The sequence below is a fragment of the Papio anubis genome, chromosome 13 (assembly GCF_008728515.1).
Source record: "Papio anubis isolate 15944 chromosome 13, Panubis1.0, whole genome shotgun sequence".
Taxonomy (NCBI): Eukaryota; Metazoa; Chordata; class Mammalia; order Primates; family Cercopithecidae; genus Papio; species Papio anubis.
The window spans coordinates 82,614,449-82,633,356 of NC_044988.1; the positions used below are offsets into that span (position 1 = coordinate 82,614,449).

Sequence of the window (18,908 nt, forward strand, 5' to 3'; positions counted from 1 at the left end):
CACTAACCCTGCCGAGTAAGCAGAGCAAGATCATTAACCTCCATTCGCAAATGGAAAAAAATAAGAGTATAAATGACTTGATCAAGGTCAAATTAGTATATAATTGGATCTTGAATCCAGATTTTTCTAAACTCATAAAGGTCTTTCTCTCATATAATATATTGCTTTTAAGGGCTTAACAATATTAAAACACAATAAGCTCAATGTATTTACAGTACCTACTATAAGAAAAACTGTAAGGAGGGTCTAAAAAGAAGTTTTAAGACTTAATCCCATAAGAATATATTCAAGTGTAACACTGGTATAGGAGCATACACATGAACAACTAGCAAAAATAATAGTACTTGGGAAACTGGTTCCCACTTTCCCTAAGTTGAAGTGACAGAGTGGCACTGAGGATCTTTTACACATTCACATTTCATAATGTGCCCCCCCAAAGCAATTGCAGTGTCTAAAGTGGGGCTCCTATTTGACAACAGTGACAGTTCACAGTAATAGTATCTTCCCTGGGAATAGCCCTCATGCTATGTAAGTTTACAAAAGAACTTGCAAGGTGCATTTTCTTACCTGGCCCAGCACATGATTCTGAAAGAGCCAGCCGGTATAGGCCACTTCCAGAGAATCTCCAACTTCTACAGCAGGGCCTTCTGCCACAATGAGGTCCTGGGAGAGCACTGCATCCAGGGAAGAGGTACTGTTGCACTTAGCAATGCACACCTGCAAGACAAAATCGAAGCAGCATAAATGTAGTTTAAGCTCAGTAAGTACTCATTCCTTTATTGCTACTGCTCTTTCTCAAATAGCTTCATCCACTAACAAAACAGATTACATGTTTAGAAGTAAACCAAATGAAAGTTACTTATCTTGCCAGGAATCAAAAGTGCCTAGGAGTGTGGCTTTGTAGTCAGAATGTCTGAGTACAGATCCAGGTACTGCCACTTATTAACTTTGTGACCCTGGCCAAATAATCTCTATGTACCCAAGATGGAGATAATGCTTCACACATCTCATAGGATGGTTATGAAAATTAAATGAGCTAATATAAGTAGAGTACTTGACAAGGTACCTGGCAAATAACAGTAAGTACTTAATAAGCATTAGCTATTGATTATGATACTGATTTACTGTTTCAGTTTTTGGGAACCTAGGAAAGAAAGGGAAACTTCGAAAAAATGTCAAAAAGCACTTCTAAAGACTGTAGTAGAAAGGGCATTTACAAAATCATGTTGCAATCCCAGAATCCACATCAATGCCACCTACAGATTTGGCCATATTATCTTAGCATAAATCTTAGACAAAGGAGTCAGAGGCATCTTTGTGAATAATTATTCTATTTATGAATAATTATCCTTGGGCTTGTGTTTTAATATTATTAAGCCCTCAAAAGCAATATACTATGAAAGATCTTTAGACTATGAGTTTAGAAAAATGTGGATTCAAGACCCAATTTTATCAATGTTTTAATATAGTATCCATTAGAAACTTGCTGCTCATTTTCTTTTAAAAAGTTCCAGAGGCCAGGCGCGGTGGCTCACGCCTGTAATCCCAGCACTTTGGGAGGCCGAGGCGGGCGGATCACAAGCTCAAGAGATTAGCCAGGAGTGGAGGTGTGCGCCTGTAGTCCCAGCTACTCGGGAGGCTGGGGCAGGAGAATAACTTGAACCGAGGAGGCAGAGGTTGTAGTAAGCTGAGATCACGCCACTGCACTCCAGCCTGGCAACAGAGCAAGACTCCATCTCAAAAAAAAAAAAAAAAAAATTCATTATTGCAATCAAATAAAAACAATGAGGCATCATTATTTTTACCAAGTGATGAAGACCAAAAGAAAAAAAGGATCATTCCAAATGCTGGCAAAGGTACAATGAGAAAATTGCTATAAATGTGAAATAGTACAATCTTTCTGAAAAAGCAGTGTGCCAAAGTGTATTAAGAACCTAAAAATAGGCTGGGTGCGGTGGCTCAAGCCTGTAATCCCAGCACTTTGGGAGGCCGAGACAGGTGGATCATGAGGTCAGGAGATCGAGACCATCCTGGCTAACACAGTGAAACCCCGTCTCTACTAAAAAAATACAAAAACTAGCTGGGCGAGGTGGCGGGCGCCTGTAGTCCCAGCTACTCAGGAGGCTGAGGCAGGAGAATGGCATAAACCCGGGAGGCGGAGCTTGCAGTGAGCTGAGATCCGGCCACTGCACTCCAGCCTGGGCAACAGAGCGAGACTCCGTCTCAAAATAAAAATAAAAATAAAAATAAAAACTAAAAATATCTGGACCTTTTCACTGAACCGAATCACTCACTCACTGAAACAAAGCTTATGGAAATATGTAGGGAGGAAAAAAGGACAGACTTATATAAAAAATGCTCACCTCGGTGTCATTTATTGCAGAGATAGAAAACAATCTAAGTGCATAACATAAGGTAATGATTACATCAACTAAGAAACAAATGTTATGGGCTGAATGTTTGTGTCCCCTTCGAATACTTACACTGAAATCCTAATTCCCAGTGTGACAGTATTAGGAGGTGGGGCCTTTGCGGGGTAAGTAAGCCAGAAGGGTGGAGCCCTCATGAATGGGATTAGGGACCTTATTAAAGAGATACCAGAGAACCATCTCACCCTCTTTCTACTATGTAAGGATACAAGAAGAAGATAGTCTGTAACCCAGAAGAGGGTCTCACTAGAACCCAACTATGCTGGCACCCTGATCTCAGACTTTCAGCCTCAAAACCGTGAGAAATAACTTTCTGTTGCTTAATCACTCTATGGTAATTTGTTACGGTAGCTTGAACTGACAACACGCATATTATGCAGCCTTCAAAAATGTTTCCAAATAGTTTTTCATGAGATAGGAAAAGATGAATTATACATTTTTAAATACAATAAGCAAGATAAAGAACTATTAAAGGATTATATCTACTTATGTATATTATGCATAGAAAAAAGGAAATAGTGGTTACTTTGAGTAGTAAGATTATGAGTTTTTTTTTTTTTAATGCTTTTCTAAATTTTCTACAAGGAGTATGTAGTAACCTACTCTCTCTCTCTCTCTCTCTTTTGTTGTACAGATGGGGTTTCACTATGTTGCCCAGGCTGGTCTTGAACTTCTGGGCTCAAGCGATCCACCTGCCTTGGCCTCCCAAAATGCTGGGATTACAGGCGTGGCGTGAACCACCACACCCAGCCTAAAACATTCTCTTTTAAAAAAGAGAAAGGCTAAATTGTCAAGCAGTTTCAGTAAGTATTCCTATTATTTTCCTGAAATCATACAACAGGCTGAAGTGGCAAATTTAGTGGGTTTTTTAATCTAGTCACCAACAAAACACAGCAGATTATGGGGTTTCTATATGTTTCCCTAAAATTAAGGGAAATCCAAACAAGTATTCTGGCTTCTCACAGGGAGAATAAGATACTATCACCTGCTTATTGAACTCCACAGCAGCTTTTTCCGACTCAAACATGATGGACCAGTTCTGTCTTTGGTCATCATAAAAGGTGCTATAGTTATTGGGGCGAACCTGGAGAAAGGAGAAATGTTAAGATAATGCATCCACAAGCAGTATTATACCAGATAAACATGACTGCCTAAGCTCACAGAGTAGGGTCATGACTCAGGTGGACCCAAAGAGAAGTATCAGAGATTTTTCTTCTTCCCTCTCACCCTCCACCATTCAACCTTTAGTCCACATTCCCAGAAGGAGCCAAGAGACCTTTCTGAAAGGTTCTGTTAGATACTTACAAGGACACCCAGGGATGAACAAGTGGATCTAATTTCTACTAGGTACAATGAGACCAATCTCTCCTGTAAACCTATCCTGAAGGCGCTAATGATTACATGATGAAGTCTTACCATTAGCTCAAAGTTCACATGAATCCTAGCAACCGTAACTGGCTGTTGCTGACTGATATAAAGAAGAATCCTATACTGTAGACAAGCAACGACAGAAAAAAGAGAGAACAGAAGTTAAAAGGCAACATAAAATCAGCAATATGTATCAGGGGTTGTGCTTCATACAGCTATTAAACTCAAAATCTTTTCATCCTTTAAGGCCTCAACTGTAAATTTTATCTTCTCACTATCCACGTTAATCTCTCATTTTGGCCTTGCTGTTTAACTGTAATTGGCAATGTCTTCATTTTGTTAGTGTTTTCATTTATACAAGGGGTGACTAAGAGAGAGTGACTGGTTGTGTAAAAGAAAATACAAATTGTTTTTAAATTGATGAAAAACATAAAATACATGTACATTATACATATATATGCCCACGTGACCATTAACCGGATTTTTAAAATAGCAGAGCATTTCCCACACCACAGGAAGCTCCTTCATGCCCTTCCTAGTCAGTAATCCCCACCCTGAGGTAACCAATATTCTGACTTCTGTCACTGATTAATTTTGCCTTTTCTTTTTTTTTTTTTTCTTTTTGAGACACTGTCTCTCTGTTGCCCAGGCTGGAGTACAGTGGAACAATCTCTGTTCACTGCAACCTCCACCTCCCGGGTTCAAGCAATTCTCCTGCCTCAGCCTCCAGAGTAGCTGAGGCTACAGGTGCATACCACCATGCCCGGCTCATTTTGTATTTTTAGTAGAGACTGGGTTTCACCATGCTGGCCAGGCTGGTCTTGAACTCCTGACCTCAGGTGATCCACCTGTCTCAGCCTCCCAAAGTGCTGGGATTACAGGTGTGAGCCACCACACCCAATTGTGCTATTCTTAAATTTGTATAAATGGGATTATACAGAGTATACTCTTTTGCCTTGCTTCTTTCACTCACCGTATCTGTAAGAGTAAGCCTTGATACTTCACGTTGCAGTACTTTGCTCTCTTCTATTGTCATGTAGTATTATATTACATGAATATACCATAAACTCTTCATTCATTCTCCTGTTTATGAACATTTGAGTTGTTTCCAGCTAGAGGCTATTATGAATGATACTTCTATGAACATTCTCCATGTCATTTTTTTTTTTTTTTTTTTTTTTTTGAGACGGAGTTTCACTCTTGTTGCCCAGGTTGGAGTGCAGTGGCATGATCTCGGCTCACCGCAACCTCCACCTCTCCACCTCCCAGGTTCAAGCAATTCTCCTGCCCCAGCCTCCCAAGTAGCTGGGATTACAGGCATGTGCCACCACACCTGGTTAATTTTTTTGTATTTTTAGTAGAGACGGGGTTTCTCCATGTTGGTCAGGCTGGTCTCCAACTCCCGACCTCAGGTGATCCACCTGCCTCAGCCTCCCAAAGTGCTGGGATTATAGGCGTAAGCCACTGCGCCCAGTCTCTCTATGTCTTTTGAAAGACACAGACATTCATTTCCCTCAACTTAAAGAATGTCCTTTAATGTTCCTTGCAGTGCAAATCTACTACAATGAATTCTCTCACTTTTGTTTGGCTGAAAATTTATTTTGCCTTCATTTTCGAAGGACATTTTTGTTGCTACAGAATTCTGTAATAGGCAGGGTTTTGTTTTCCTTTCAGCACTTTAAAGATGTAATTCTACTGTCTTTGGATTCCAATTATATGGACGTCAGACCATGTCCCACATCAATCTTTGCCCTAGTCTCTTTCTATTATTTCTTCTCTCTGTGCTTCAGTCTGAATATTTTCTATGGAACTGCCTTCGAAGTCACTAATTCTGTCTTCTGCTGTATTCTTACTCTGTTAAACCTATCCAATATGTTCTTAATTTCAGAAATTGTATTTTTCAAATCTAGAATGCCATGTGATTATTCTTATAGATTCTAATTTTTTAAATTCTCCACCTTTTCATTCTGTTTGTACTTTTCCTCTATTTTCTTTAAGATATTATTCCTAGTTGTTTTAAGTGCTTTGTATGTTAACTTCAATGTCTAGATTATTTGTGAGTCTGCTCCTAGTTTATTTGTTCCCTTGATTATCAGTTACATTTTCCCACCTCTTCACATGTCAAGTAATTTTTGACTGTAGGCCTAACTTGTATATAAAACAACATAGGGGATAAAATCATAAAACTCTTGGAAGAAAACATAGAGGTAAATCTTCGTGACCTTGGTTTTGGTAATGGATTCTCCGATAAAACACTAAAAGTACATGTAACAAAAGAAAAAAATTAATAATATGGAGTTCACCAAAATTAAAAACTTTTGTACATCAAAGGACATTATCAAGAAAGTGAAAAGATAATCTATAAAATATCTGCAAATAAGCGTTTCATACTCAGAATATATTAAAAGACTACTACAACTCCACAACAAAAAAAAAATCCAATTTTTAAAATGGGCAAAGGGCTTGAATAGACATCTCTCCAAAGAAAATACATGAATGGTCAATAAGCAAATGAAAAGATACTCAACATTAGACATTGGGTAAAATGCACATTAAAACCACAATAAAGTACCATTCCACACCTACTAGAATGGCAAGAATTTAAAAATAATAATAATAACAAAATGCTGGCAAGGATGTGAACAAACTGAAACCCTCATACATTGCTTGTGGGAATGTAAAATGGTGTGGCTGCTGTGGAAAACAGTTTGGCAGTTTCTCAAAAAGCAATACATAAAATTACCATACGAGTCAGCAATTTCCACTCTTAGTATACAGCCAAAACAGGAACTTGACCATATACTTTTATGTCAGTCTTCCTGGTACATACTTTGTCTATTCCCAACAGACAAAAGGTATAAACAACCCAGCGTCCATCAACTGATGAATGAATAAACAAAATGTGGTATATACCTATAATGAAATATTATTCAGCCATGAAAAGGAATGAAATACTGACACATGCTAAAACATGGGTGAACCTTCAGGACATTATGCGAAATGAAATACATCAGTCACCAAAGACAAATACTGTTATGATTCCACTTATATGAGGTACCCAGAAAGGGCAAATTTATAAAAACAAGAAGTAGATTTGACCTTATGGGGAGTTGGGAAAAGGAAGAAGTAGAGTTGTTGCTTAATGGTTACAGTTTCTGTTTGGGAAATGTACAGTAGTGTTGGTTGCTCAACCAATATTATGAATGCAATTAATAGCACTGGATTATCCACTTAAAACAGTTAAATGGCAAATTTTATCTTATATATGCATATGTATGTGTGTATATATATGTGTTCATGTATTTGTCTGTGTACACACACACCCCACAATTAAACAACAAACAAAAAATGCCCAAATTTGTAAGGTAGGATCATATCACAAAGGTCAAATTTAACAATTTTGAATAGTTGGATTTGTTTGAATGCACAATAGTAACCAAAATGTGATCATTTACTATATACCTGATATTATAAATTAACATTCAATACAAACAATCATCTTTATCTTCTGATAAACAAAACATTGGGCAAGTCAGATAAAAGCCAACTCATTGGTATTATTTGGGACATCTGAATATACATGAGATGTGGGAGCACTCTCACCTCTCTGGCTGTGTGGTTCCCCAGAACTGCAGCACCAAATTTGCCCTGCTTTACATATTGACCATTTGTGCTATAGAAGGAAGAGAAACAACAAGTATTAACACTTCCCTAAACTCTGCAGAACCAGCTTTCTTTTCTGCCACAGAGAAGTGGGAACAATAGTCATTCAGCCTCTAGACAGGCACACAGGTGAGCAGTTAGTTGTTTTTTTTTTTTTTTTGAGACAGAGTCTCGCTCTGTCGCCAGGCTGGAGTCCAGTGGCACGATCTCGGCTCACTGCAACCTCCACCTCCCAGGTTCAAGTGATTCTTCTGCCTCGGCCTCCCAAAGTGCTGGGATTATAGGCGAGCATCACCACACCCGGCCCAGCAGTTTATAATTTAAAGCTCGTATGCTACTTCCTTACTCTTTAAATATAAATATCTATCATTCTTGCTATCTCAGTGGAGAGGCTTTCTTTGAGTATTTGACAGTTGTTGAGGGTACAAGCACTTCCTAAAGAGAGTAGTCAAGATAATGGCTTTTCAAGTTTTACGGCAGAAATCTCCAATTCAGATGTTAAAAGTACTACTGAGATTTTGTCCGTGGAAGGGCTGAATAACCATTTTGCAACAAACAGAGTTTTTCGAGAAAAAGTAGCTTAACTGCACACCCTTTCACCAAACTTCAGAGAGCGTTCCTTCTCAGCGACTTACTATCGATATGCATGGACTGCTGTTGCAACCAGTATTGCAGGAGTGCTCATGGTGGCTGGTGCTGTTTTTGGTGTTGCCTGATTTCCTGAAGATGAACAAGAAAACAAAGTTGTCTTTCACTTCTAGGTTTAAACTAATTTTTTTTTTTTTTTTTTTTTTTTTGAGACAGAGTGTCACTCTGTTGCCCAGGCAGGAGTGCAGTGGCACGATCTCGGTTCACTGGAACCTCCACCTCCCAGGTTCAAGCAATTATCCTGCCTCAGCCTCATGAGTGGCTGGGATTCCAGGTGCGCACCACCACACCCAGCTAATCTTTGTATTTTTAGTAGAGATGAGGTTTCACCATGTTGGTCAGGCTGGTTTTGAACTCCTGACCTTGTGATCCATCTGCCTCAGCCTCCCAAAGTGCTAGGATTACAGGCATGAGCCACCACACCCAGCCTTAAACTAATTTTTAACCACTGAACTAGCTTCAAAATTGATCTTATTATAAAGATCACAGTTAGTGTTGTAATGCTTTTATTATTATTATCCTTAACTGATCCACAAAGCAGCCCTATGATCTAGTCTGGGGGTGAAGAAACTCAGCTTCTAATCACCCAAGTGCCTCACACAATTATACCATTATAGTGCCTAGGTCTGAAACCCAGGTACTTGGGAGGCTGAGGCACGAGAATCGCTTGAAACACCGGAGGCAGAAGTTGCAATGAGCCAAGATCACGCCACTGCACTCTAGCTCGGGTGACAGAGCAAGACTCCATCTCAAAAAAAAAAAAAAAAAAAAAAAAAATTTTCCTTGAACAGAGAAGGTCTTCTGTATTGCTACTTTATTTATTTGTAAATGCCTAAAGAAAACTCTATAGGCAATCTTGCCTCTATAGCTCCCCGCTAAAAGCATAACAAACTCATAGTTGCTGTCTTCTGATTTACACAATCAAGTTAGGCAGGTGCAGTGGCCAGGAGTTCAAGGCCATAGTGCACTGGGATGGCACCTGTGAACAGCCACTACATTCCAGCCTGGGCAGCAAAGCAAGACTCTGTTTCCAAAATTAAGTAAAATAAAAAATAAAAATAAAAAATCAAGTGTTTTCATTGGGTGGTGACTAAGGTTGTTTCTTTTTTTCCCATTAACTCAACCACTCCAATTCTGAAGCACACTGTTGATGAAGAGATGCATCACGGGAAATATAAAAGCACAGCCTACTAGAAATCTGGCCAGGTTATGAGTTGGAAAACAAGAGAAGCACCTACAGCAAAACTGCCTAAAGTAATACGTAATATTTAAAGCAGCGGTCAGCAAACATTTTCTGTAAAGGGCCTATATATAGGTTGTGGTATAATATGAAATATGTTTGTTCTTTGTCCTCGGTTCCTGACACAGTGCTCCCAAATCTCTTGTAATTTCCTGAGTGATAAGAGTGGTAGGGACATCTTTTGTATAATCCAATTTTAGCCAGCATGGTAAGGAAGGAAGGCCCCTTTGCTTTAACCTACACAACAAAAGTAACTTTGAAGTGACCAGTTGTTTTTTGTTCTGTTTCTGCTTTCTTCAGCCCTTTTCTGCCTATAAAGCCAACCTCCTCTGCTCAGCTCATCACAACATTCCATTTTATAGAATGAAGTGTTGCCCAATTCTAGAATCTCAAATAAAAGCCCACCAAGATCTTAAAACTACATGTGTTATAACTGTATCATTTGACAATGCTAATGAGTGGGGCCCTACAGGGGTGGAGCCTCAGGATGGAGCCTACAGCTAACCTGCCCAGATAAAGGAAGTGAAAAGTAGGTCTTCCTTCTTGCCAAAACACTGGACAGTGTCTACTTAAGAGTGCCTTGGGCAGAGTTTGGGAGAGCGGTGTCCACATGGGGCAGAAAGTCTTGCTTTCGAATCTCTCCATCAGTTCCCAAGAAAGAGCACACCATCCAGCTACTAGAAATTAGGATCCCAGATCTTAGAGAAGCACCCATCACTGGGGGTGAGCTTAGCCAGACTGGTCAAGGATACACAACCTGGCATGTCACTTTTGGAAGGTTGCTAACCCTTCCATCTAACCTGTTAAGACACAATCCTAGTGCCAGTTGTGATGGCTAATACTGAGTGTCAACTTGATTGGATTGAAGTACACAAAGTATTGATCCTGGGGGTGTCTGTGACGGTGTTGCCAAAGGAGATTAACATCTGAATCAGTGGACTGGGAGAGGCAGACTCACCCTCAATCTGGTTGGGCACCATCTAATTAACTGCTAGCATGGCTAGAATAAGCCAGGCAGAAGAAGGTGGAAGGGGCTGACTTGCTGAGTCTTCCGACTTTCATCTTTCTCCTGTGCTGGATGCTTTCTGCCCTTGAACGTCAGGTTCTTTGGCTTTTGGACTCTTGGACTTACACTAGTAGTTGGCCAGAGGCTCTCAGGCCTGCAGCCACAGACTGAAGGCTGTACTGTCGGCTTCCCTACTTTTGGGGTTTTGGGACTCGGACTTATCCATTACTGGCTTCCTTGTTCTTCAACTTGCAGATGGCCTATCATGGGGCTTTACCTTGTGATCGTGTGAGTCAATTCTCAATTAAACTCCCTTTCATACATACATATTTCCTATTAGTTCTGTCCCTCCAGAGAACCCTAATACACTCTTGCTTTTATTTTGTTTTGTTTTTGGTTTTTGTTTTTGTTTTTGTTTTTTTTGAGATGGAGTCTCGCTCTGTTGCCCAGGCTGGAGTACAGTGGTACAATCTCAGATCACTACAACCTCTGCCTCCTGGGTTCTAGAGATCCTCCTGCCTCAGCCCCCCCTAGTAGCTGGGATTACAGGCACGCACCACTATGACTGGTTAATTTTTGTATTTTTTGTAGAGATGGGGTTTCGCCATGTTGACCAGGCTGGTCTTGAACTCCTGACCTCAAGTGATCCACCCACCTCGGCCTCCCAAAGTGCTGGGATTACAGGTGTGAGCCACCTTGCCCAGGCAATACACTCTTAACTTACCTGTTGCTGCAGTTCCCTGGCCTTTCTTAGGCTGTTTTGGGGCTGTGTACTGGAAAAATTCATTTCCATGGCCAGCTGCTGCCTGATCCAGACCAAAAAGGGAGGCCAATCTGGCACTGTCAATAGAAAATGAAAAATGAAATTTCATTGATATATCCCAAATCTGGAATTACTATAAAAGCTGCTCATCTCCAACCTTGAAGAAATACTTCCTTGACGACATCCCACCATTCAATACTAGAAGCACTTCCAGCTAGGAAAGCTGATTAAAAAAAAAAAAGAAAGAAAGAAGGAAAGAAAAATACTGGACACAGCAAAGTGTCTTTGAAATCAAGATTGTATATGTGATTTGAACACCATCAGTTGACCCTGCTCATCCCCAGGATCTTGGTTATTTCTTTTTTCTGGACCTCAGTTTTTCCACCTGTAAATTGAAGTGATTAGTTCAGATGCTCTCTATGATACCTTCAAACTGTAAATTCTTGCTTTTAGCAAATCACAGTTTCTAGTCACCCTTACTGATTACTCCCCCTCCTGCTTTTGCCAGTTTATTCAATTGAAATGAAGCTATGATACAAACTTACCCATCAAACACGGTCCCTGACATCCTTTCATCTAACAGAACTATTCTTTCATCAGCCCACACAAGGAATCTTATGCTCCCACCATTCCACTGAAACTCATCTTGTTAAGATCACTAACAACTTTTTATTTGTTTTTGTTTTTGTGTTTAGATGGAGTTTCACCCTGTTGCCTAGGCTGGAGTGCAGTGGTATGATCTCGGCTCACTGCAACCTCCGCTTCCCAGGTTCAAGCAATTCTCCTGCCTCAGCCTCCCAAGTAGCTGGGACTACAGGCATGTGCCACCACACCCAGCTAATTTTTGTACTTTTAGTAGAGATAGGGTTTCACCATGTTGGGCAGGCTGGTCTCGAACTCCTGACCTCAAGTGATCCACCCACCTTGGACTCCCAAAGTGCTGGGATTATAGGCATGAGCCACCAGGCCCGTCCGATCATCACAACTTCTTTGTTACTAAACCCAGTTTACCAGACCTTATCTTATTTGACCTCATACCACCTTTTTCTACGGTTAATTAATTTGTTCTTGAGATTCTTCTCTTGACTTCTGCAGGGGTTGTGGAAGGAACAGGTCCAAATAAGATATCAATAAATACTAATGCAATCCCTGGCTTGTTTTGCCCCATTTCTCTGGCTTCTCTTTAACTCCTTGGGCTCTTCTTCTTCATTTGCCCAATCTTTAAATGTCCATGTCTCCAGGGCTTCATGCTTTCTCTCTCTTGGTAGCATTTCATACTGTCTCTCTCTACTTATTTACCTTGGTATCAAATGCTATCCAAATGCTGATGATGCTCAGATCTGTATTCCCAGCCCAGAACTTGCTCCCAAGTGCCAGACAACATAGATATCCCACAGGCAATACAAATGTAACATGTCCAAACCAGAACTCATATCCTCCAATGCCCACTGCCCCAGCAAAACTTGTTCTTCCTTTTGTGCTCCAAGACCACTGCCAGTTTCAAGGATTCCAGAGAATGACTCAATGGTCTCAGCATATAGTGGTACTCATGACTAAAATCTATTACAAAAGGATATACAGCAAAATCAGCAAAAGCAAAAAGTGCATGGGTTGGCTGGGCACAGTGGCTCATGCCTATAATCCCAGCACTTTGGGAGGCTGAGACAGGAGGATCACTTGAGGTCAGGAGTTTGAGACCAGCCTGACCAACATGGTGAAACCCCATCTCTACTAAAAGTACAAAAATTAGCTGGGCATGGAGGTGTACACCTGTAATCCCAGCTACTCAGGAGGCTGAGGCAGGAGAATCGCTTGAACCCGGGAGGCAGAGGTTGCAGTGAGCTGAGATTGCACCACTGCGCTCTAGGCTAGGCAACAGAGCAAGACTCCGTCTCCAAAAAAAAAAAAAAGAAAAAAAAAATTATCCAGTCTTGGGGGTAAACGTCTGGAGTCCTAGCTACTTCAGAGGCTGAGGCAGGAGGCTCAATTGAGCCCAGGAGTTTGAGACTACACTGAGCTATGATCATGCCACTGCATCACAGCCTAGGTAACACAGCAAGACCCTGTCTTCCCTAAACCAAAAGAAAAGGATTACTAGATCATCATAAATGCCATGGGAATGAGACCAGTGGCGTTATAAGAAGAGGAAGAAAGATCTGAGCTAGTATATCCAGCATGCTTGCCATGTGATGCCCCATGCCATCTCAGGACCCTGCAGAGAGTTCCTACCAACAAGACCTTCACCACATACAGCCCCTCTGACCTTGAACTTCACAGCCTCCATAATTGTAAAAAAGAAATTCCTTTTCTTTATCGCACTTTAGGTATTTTGTTACAAGCAACAGAAAACAGACTAACATATCAGCCAAGAGCCAACCTTCTAAGCAGGGCTTTTTAGGAATAATAGTCTCAGGCTTGCTGTGTTAACTCTTTAAAACAATTTTTTTTTAGAGACAGGGTCTCAATCTGTCACCAGGCTAGAGTGCAGCGGGGTGTTCATGGCTCACTGAAGCTTTTGTGTCCAGGGCTCAACCAATCCTCCGACTTCAGCCTTCCAAATAGCTGAGACTATAAGCATGCACCACCACACTCTGTGGATTCTCCCACCTCAGCTTCCCAAGTAGCTGGGACTATAGGCATGCACCAAGAAACCTGGCTAATTCTTGTATTTTTTGTACAGATAGGGTTTCACCATGTTGCCCAGGCTGCTCTTGAACTCCTGGGCTCAAGTGATCCACCCACCTTAGCCTCCCAAAGTTCTGGGATTACAGGTGTGAGCCATTGTGCTCAGCCATGAAACATATTTCTTAAATGGTAAGACCTGATCTGAATGGATGTTGTGTTAGCAGGCATGAAAACAATATTAATCTTATACATCTCCATCAGAGCTTGTGAGTGACCAGGTACACTGTCAGTGGGCAGTAATAATTTGAAAGAAGGCTTTTTTTTTTTTTTTTTTCCTGAACAGTGGGTCTCAACAGTGCATTTAAAATATTCAGTAAAGTATGGTATAAACAGATGTGCTGTCATCCAGGCTTTGTTCCATTTACAGAGCACAGGCAGAGTAAATTCAGCATAATACCTAAGGGCCCTAGGATTTTTGGAATGGTAAATGAGCAATGGCTTCAACTTAAAGTCACCAGCTGCATTATCCCCTAATAAGAGTAAGCCTGTCCTTTGAAGTTTTGAAGCCAAGCACTGACTTTTCCTCTCTAGCCATGAAAGTCCTAGATCTTCTTCCAACAGAAAGCTGTTTTGTCTACACTGAAAATCTGTTGTTTGGTGTAGCCACCATCACCAGTTCTCTTTGCTAGAACTTCTAGATAACTTGCTGCAGCTGGAAATTACTTGCTGCTTCATTTAGCACTTTCATGCTATGAAGATGGCTTCTTTCCCTCAACCTCATGAACCTCTGCTCACTTCCAACTTTTCTTCTGCAGCATCCTCACCTCTCTCAGCTTTCACAGAATTGAAAAGAGTTAGGGCCTTGCTCTGAATTAGGCTTTGGTTCAAGAAAATTTGTGACTGATTTGATGTTTTATCAGATCCCTCAAACTTTCTCCATGTCAGCAATAAGGCTGTTTTGCTTTCTCATCATTTGTGTGTTCACTGGAGCACTTTTAATTTCCTTTAGGAATGTTTCCTTTGCATTCACAATATGGCTAACTGGCACAAGAGGCCTAGTTTTTGACTTGTCTTTGTTTTTACACTCCTTCCTCACAAAGCTTGATCATTTCTACCTTTTTTTTTTTTTTGAGACGGAGTCTCTCTCTGTCGCCCAGGCTGGAGTGCAGTGGCCGGATCTCAGCTCACTGCAAGCTCCGCCCGGCTAGGTTTTTTTTTTTTGTATTTCTTAATAGAGACGGGGTTTCACCGTGTTAGCCAGGATGGTCTCGATCTCCTGACCTCGTGATCCGCCCGTCTCGGCCTCCCAAAGTACTGGGATTACAGGCTTGAGCCACCGCGCCCGGCCCATTTCTACCTTTTTTAAAGCGAGATATGTGCAACTCTTCCTTTCACTTAAACACTTAAGGTGGTTGTAGGGTTATTCATTGGCCTAATGCCAATATTGCTGAGTCATAGAGTATAGGTAGGCCCAAGAAGAGGAAAAAAAAGATAGAGAACTGCCAGTCAGTGGAGCAGTCAGAACATACACAACATTTATCAATTAAGTTCACTATTTTATGTGGGTGTAGTTTGTGACAACAACAATTACAATAACACCAAAGATCACACCATAACAGATATAATGCCATTGAAAAAGTTTGCAATATTCAGAGGATATATGTGTGTATGCGTGTATGTGTGTGTATATATATATATATAATTATTATTATTTTTTTCTTTGAGATGCAGTCTCACTCTGTCGCCCAGGCTGGAGTGCAGTGGCACAATCTCGGCTCACTACAACCTCCGCCTCCTGGGTTCAAGAGATTCTCATGTCTCAGCGTCCCAAATTGCTAGGATTACAGGAGCGCACCACCATGCCCTGCTAATTTCTGTATTTTTTAGTAGAGACATGGTTTTGCTATGTTGGCCAGGCTGGTTGCAAACTCCTGGCCTCAAGTGATCCACCCACCTCAGCCTCCCAAAGTGCTGGGATTATAGGTGTGAGCCACTGCAACTGACCAAGAGAATATTTTTGAATATTAAGAGAATTACCAAAATGTGACACAGAGACACGAAGGGAGCAATTTTGCTGTTGGCAAAATTATGCCAACAAACTCGCTCAACACAGGGTTGGCCACGACCTTTATTTTGTAAAACAAACAAACAAAAAAAAATCTGCAAGGCACAATAAAGCAAATCAAAAAAAAAAAAAAAGAGGTATGCCCAGGGTCTGGTATGTAATAGGTTCAATAAATGAATTCAAAGCTTAGTCTGGCTCTGAGTGCCTCTTCTCCAAAGGCATCCTTAGCTTAGGTGAAGTAAACATTGAAACTTCCCAACAAGTTATTTTGGCTTTTCAGGTTTTTTCAAAACTAGTTTTATGTATAGAGAAATACGCACTAGCATTTTACAAAATAAATTTGATATGACTTGAAACTATTACCTTCTTTTCTCAAAGTAGTCTAGTGTAAGTCTGTTTCCTGTAAATAGGCCAGAAATGCCTACTGTAAAGGACTAAGAGGTTTAAACGAGATTGTAAATGCAGTGCTTGTGTGAGAGCAGCACTGGCCTAAAAAGACATCAAGGAATGCTTATGGAATTTAGAAGAGAGCAAGATTTTTCCTTTCAGGCAGGAAAATTTGGGCAAATTGCCTAAAGGAATAAGATTCTGGAAGAGCTGGGTTTCACTGTCTTTAACACAGTGAAAAAAGTACAAAGCTTAGCACCTAGTTAAGATAACATATAAGAAAAGAATGTCCTTGTTAGCTTCAATAAGCCATTGGTATTGGGCTTGCTGTTTTAATTTTGCAGGTATAGCCTTTCTAAAAGGAAAGAAGAATGTCATAAGTGAACTGTGTTTCCATAGATGTTCTAAAGACCAGCCAACTGAAGACTACAAAGTCAATCCAAAAGCCAGGTCAACCTAATTAGTTTTCAGATTAATTCCAATTTCTTTTCTTCTTCTTTCTTTTTTTTTGAGATGGAATTTTGCTCTTGGCGTCCAGGCTAGAGTGCAATGGCAGGATCTCAGCTTACTGCAACCTCCACCTCCAGGATTCAAGCAATTCTCGTGCCTCAGTCTCCTGATCACCGAGATTACGAGCACCCGCCACCATGCCTGTTTAATTTTTGTATTTTTAGTAGATATGGGGTTTCACCATGTTGGCCAGGCTGGTCTTGAACTCCTGACCTCAGGTGATCCGCCCGCCTCAGCCTCCCAAAGTGCTGGGATTACAGGCGCAAGCCACCACGCCCAGCCTTTTTTTTTTTTTTTTTTAATGAGACGGAGAGTAGCTTTGTCTCCCAGGCTGAGTGCACTGGCACGACCTCGGCTCACTGCAACCTCCGCCTCCCAGATTCAAGCGATTCTCCTGCCTCAGCCTCCTGAATAGCTGGGATTACAGGCACCCGTCACCACACCCAGTTAATTTTTGTATTTTTGTAGAGACGGGGTTTCACTGTGTTGGCCAGGCTGGTCTCAATCTCCTGACCTCATGATCCGCCCACCTTGTCCTCCCAAAATGCTGGGATTACAAGTTTGAACCACCACGCTCAGCCCCCTTTTCTATTAATATTTTTAATGGACTCTACATCAACTTGGGAGATAAGTTACTTGTAAATTTTTAGCAGGGCATGGTGGTTCACTCTCAGAGGCTGAGACAGGAGGACTCCTTGAGGCCAGGAGTTCAAGACCAGCCTGAGCAACATAGCAAGACCCTATATTTACAAAAAATTAAAAATTAGCCAGGCGTGGTGGCATGCGCCTGTAGTCCCAGCTACTTGGGAGACTGAAGCAAGTGGATTGCTTGAGCCCAGGAGTTCGAAGCTGCAGTGAGCCATGACTGTACCACTGCACTCCAGCCTAGGCATCAGAGCAAAACCCTGTCTCAAAAAATAAATAAATCAACAAAAATGAATAAATTTTTAGATTTTGCCACTACTAAAGAACTCTCAAATATACACACTCTCCCTATGTTGGCAAGAATGAGTTTGCTAACTCTGGACTTGAGTCAATGTTTATAATTCATAGGAAAAGTCATTACAACATTAACTACATTTAAAAAAAAATGTTAGACAATGCATTTAGTCGCCAAGGACCTCACCTCACCTCAGTTTTATATTACTTTTCTTTCTCATCAAAAACAAAAACACATGCATTTACATTGTATCAATATATTTTAATAAATGGATTTTTTTGTTGGTAAAGTATTATACTTTTTAAATAAACTGACATCAAACATCTATTTCAATAATAACAACAACAGCACATAGGCAGGTCTCGTAGAATCTGCCTACCTGATTTCAGATCCAGGCTCTATTACTTTCTAGCTGCATGATGTTGGGCAATTTACCTCTCTGAGCCTTTCTCATTTGTAAAATGGATATAATAGTTAATAGTAGTACCTCATAGAGAAGAGTAAATACACTAATGTATATATACATTTCTCACTTGTAAACTGGGCATAGTAGGTAAAATTACTTCATGGAGTAGAAGGAAGGAATAAATACAATAATGTCTATGTATTCCTTAGAACAGTGTGTGGCATTGAGTAAGCACAGAGTATGTGTTTATATACTTGTAAACACATCCTATTATCTCAAAATGTGGTTCAACTCAGATACCCCTGCAAGAGTGGAAGCATGCTTGATTGACATACAAGTTGACCTGCAACCATAAACTGGTATTAGCGTTAACATTAAAACTATAGAATTGGGAAAGGTCTCCAAGTTTATCTAGGTCAAACCTCATTATTGAATAGGTTGGGGTATGGAGAGACAAGGATGGAAGATAATCTGTCCAAAGTTACATTCCTAACTGGGGATAGAATAAACATTAGAATCTAGGCTTTTTCCTATCTTTTACAGAACTTAAAATGCTTTCTGATGATCAGATAATTTATCTTTTTACCCTCTTTAGATTGGTGATTTACCATTACTATGCTAATCAGATCTGCCTACACATACCTTTATAATCTAAAACAAATATATACATAACTAGCCCCTTAAAAATGCTTTGTGATTATTATTCCTGGGTTGATTTTATTCTACTACTAAAATAAAAGTTTCTTAGGGACAGAAACTGTGCCTTATTCCTATCTGGATTAGCTGAAGCCAAGTACTATTACTTCATTACTATTACTTCCCACAACAGTGAGGAATGGGCTAAAACAAACTAACAAA

The 18,908-nt window shown here is 40.5% G+C and overlaps 1 protein-coding gene across 9 annotated transcripts in view; it reads right to left on the reverse strand.

Moving 5' to 3' along the window:
- Positions 1–18,908, reverse strand: part of FKBP15 (FKBP prolyl isomerase 15) — a 54,245-nt gene that overhangs the window by 32,978 nt on the left and 2,359 nt on the right. For 4 of the 9 annotated variants that reach the window (XM_009188261.3, XM_009188260.3, XM_009188259.3 and 1 more), the window contains exons 2-7: positions 11,079–11,194; positions 8,096–8,180; positions 7,401–7,470; positions 3,846–3,920; positions 3,415–3,513; positions 568–717 (exon numbers count right to left, since the gene is read on the reverse strand). In XM_009188261.3, coding sequence (XP_009186525.2) covers positions 568–717; positions 3,415–3,513; positions 3,846–3,920; positions 7,401–7,470; positions 8,096–8,180; positions 11,079–11,194 — 595 coding nt within the window. Of the gene's footprint in view, positions 1–567; positions 718–3,414; positions 3,514–3,845; positions 3,921–7,400; positions 7,471–8,052; positions 8,071–8,095; positions 8,181–11,078; positions 11,195–18,908 lie in introns of those variants that run through there. The other 5 variants (XM_021927245.2, XM_009188262.2, XM_021927247.2 and 2 more) reach the window with 5 other exon arrangements.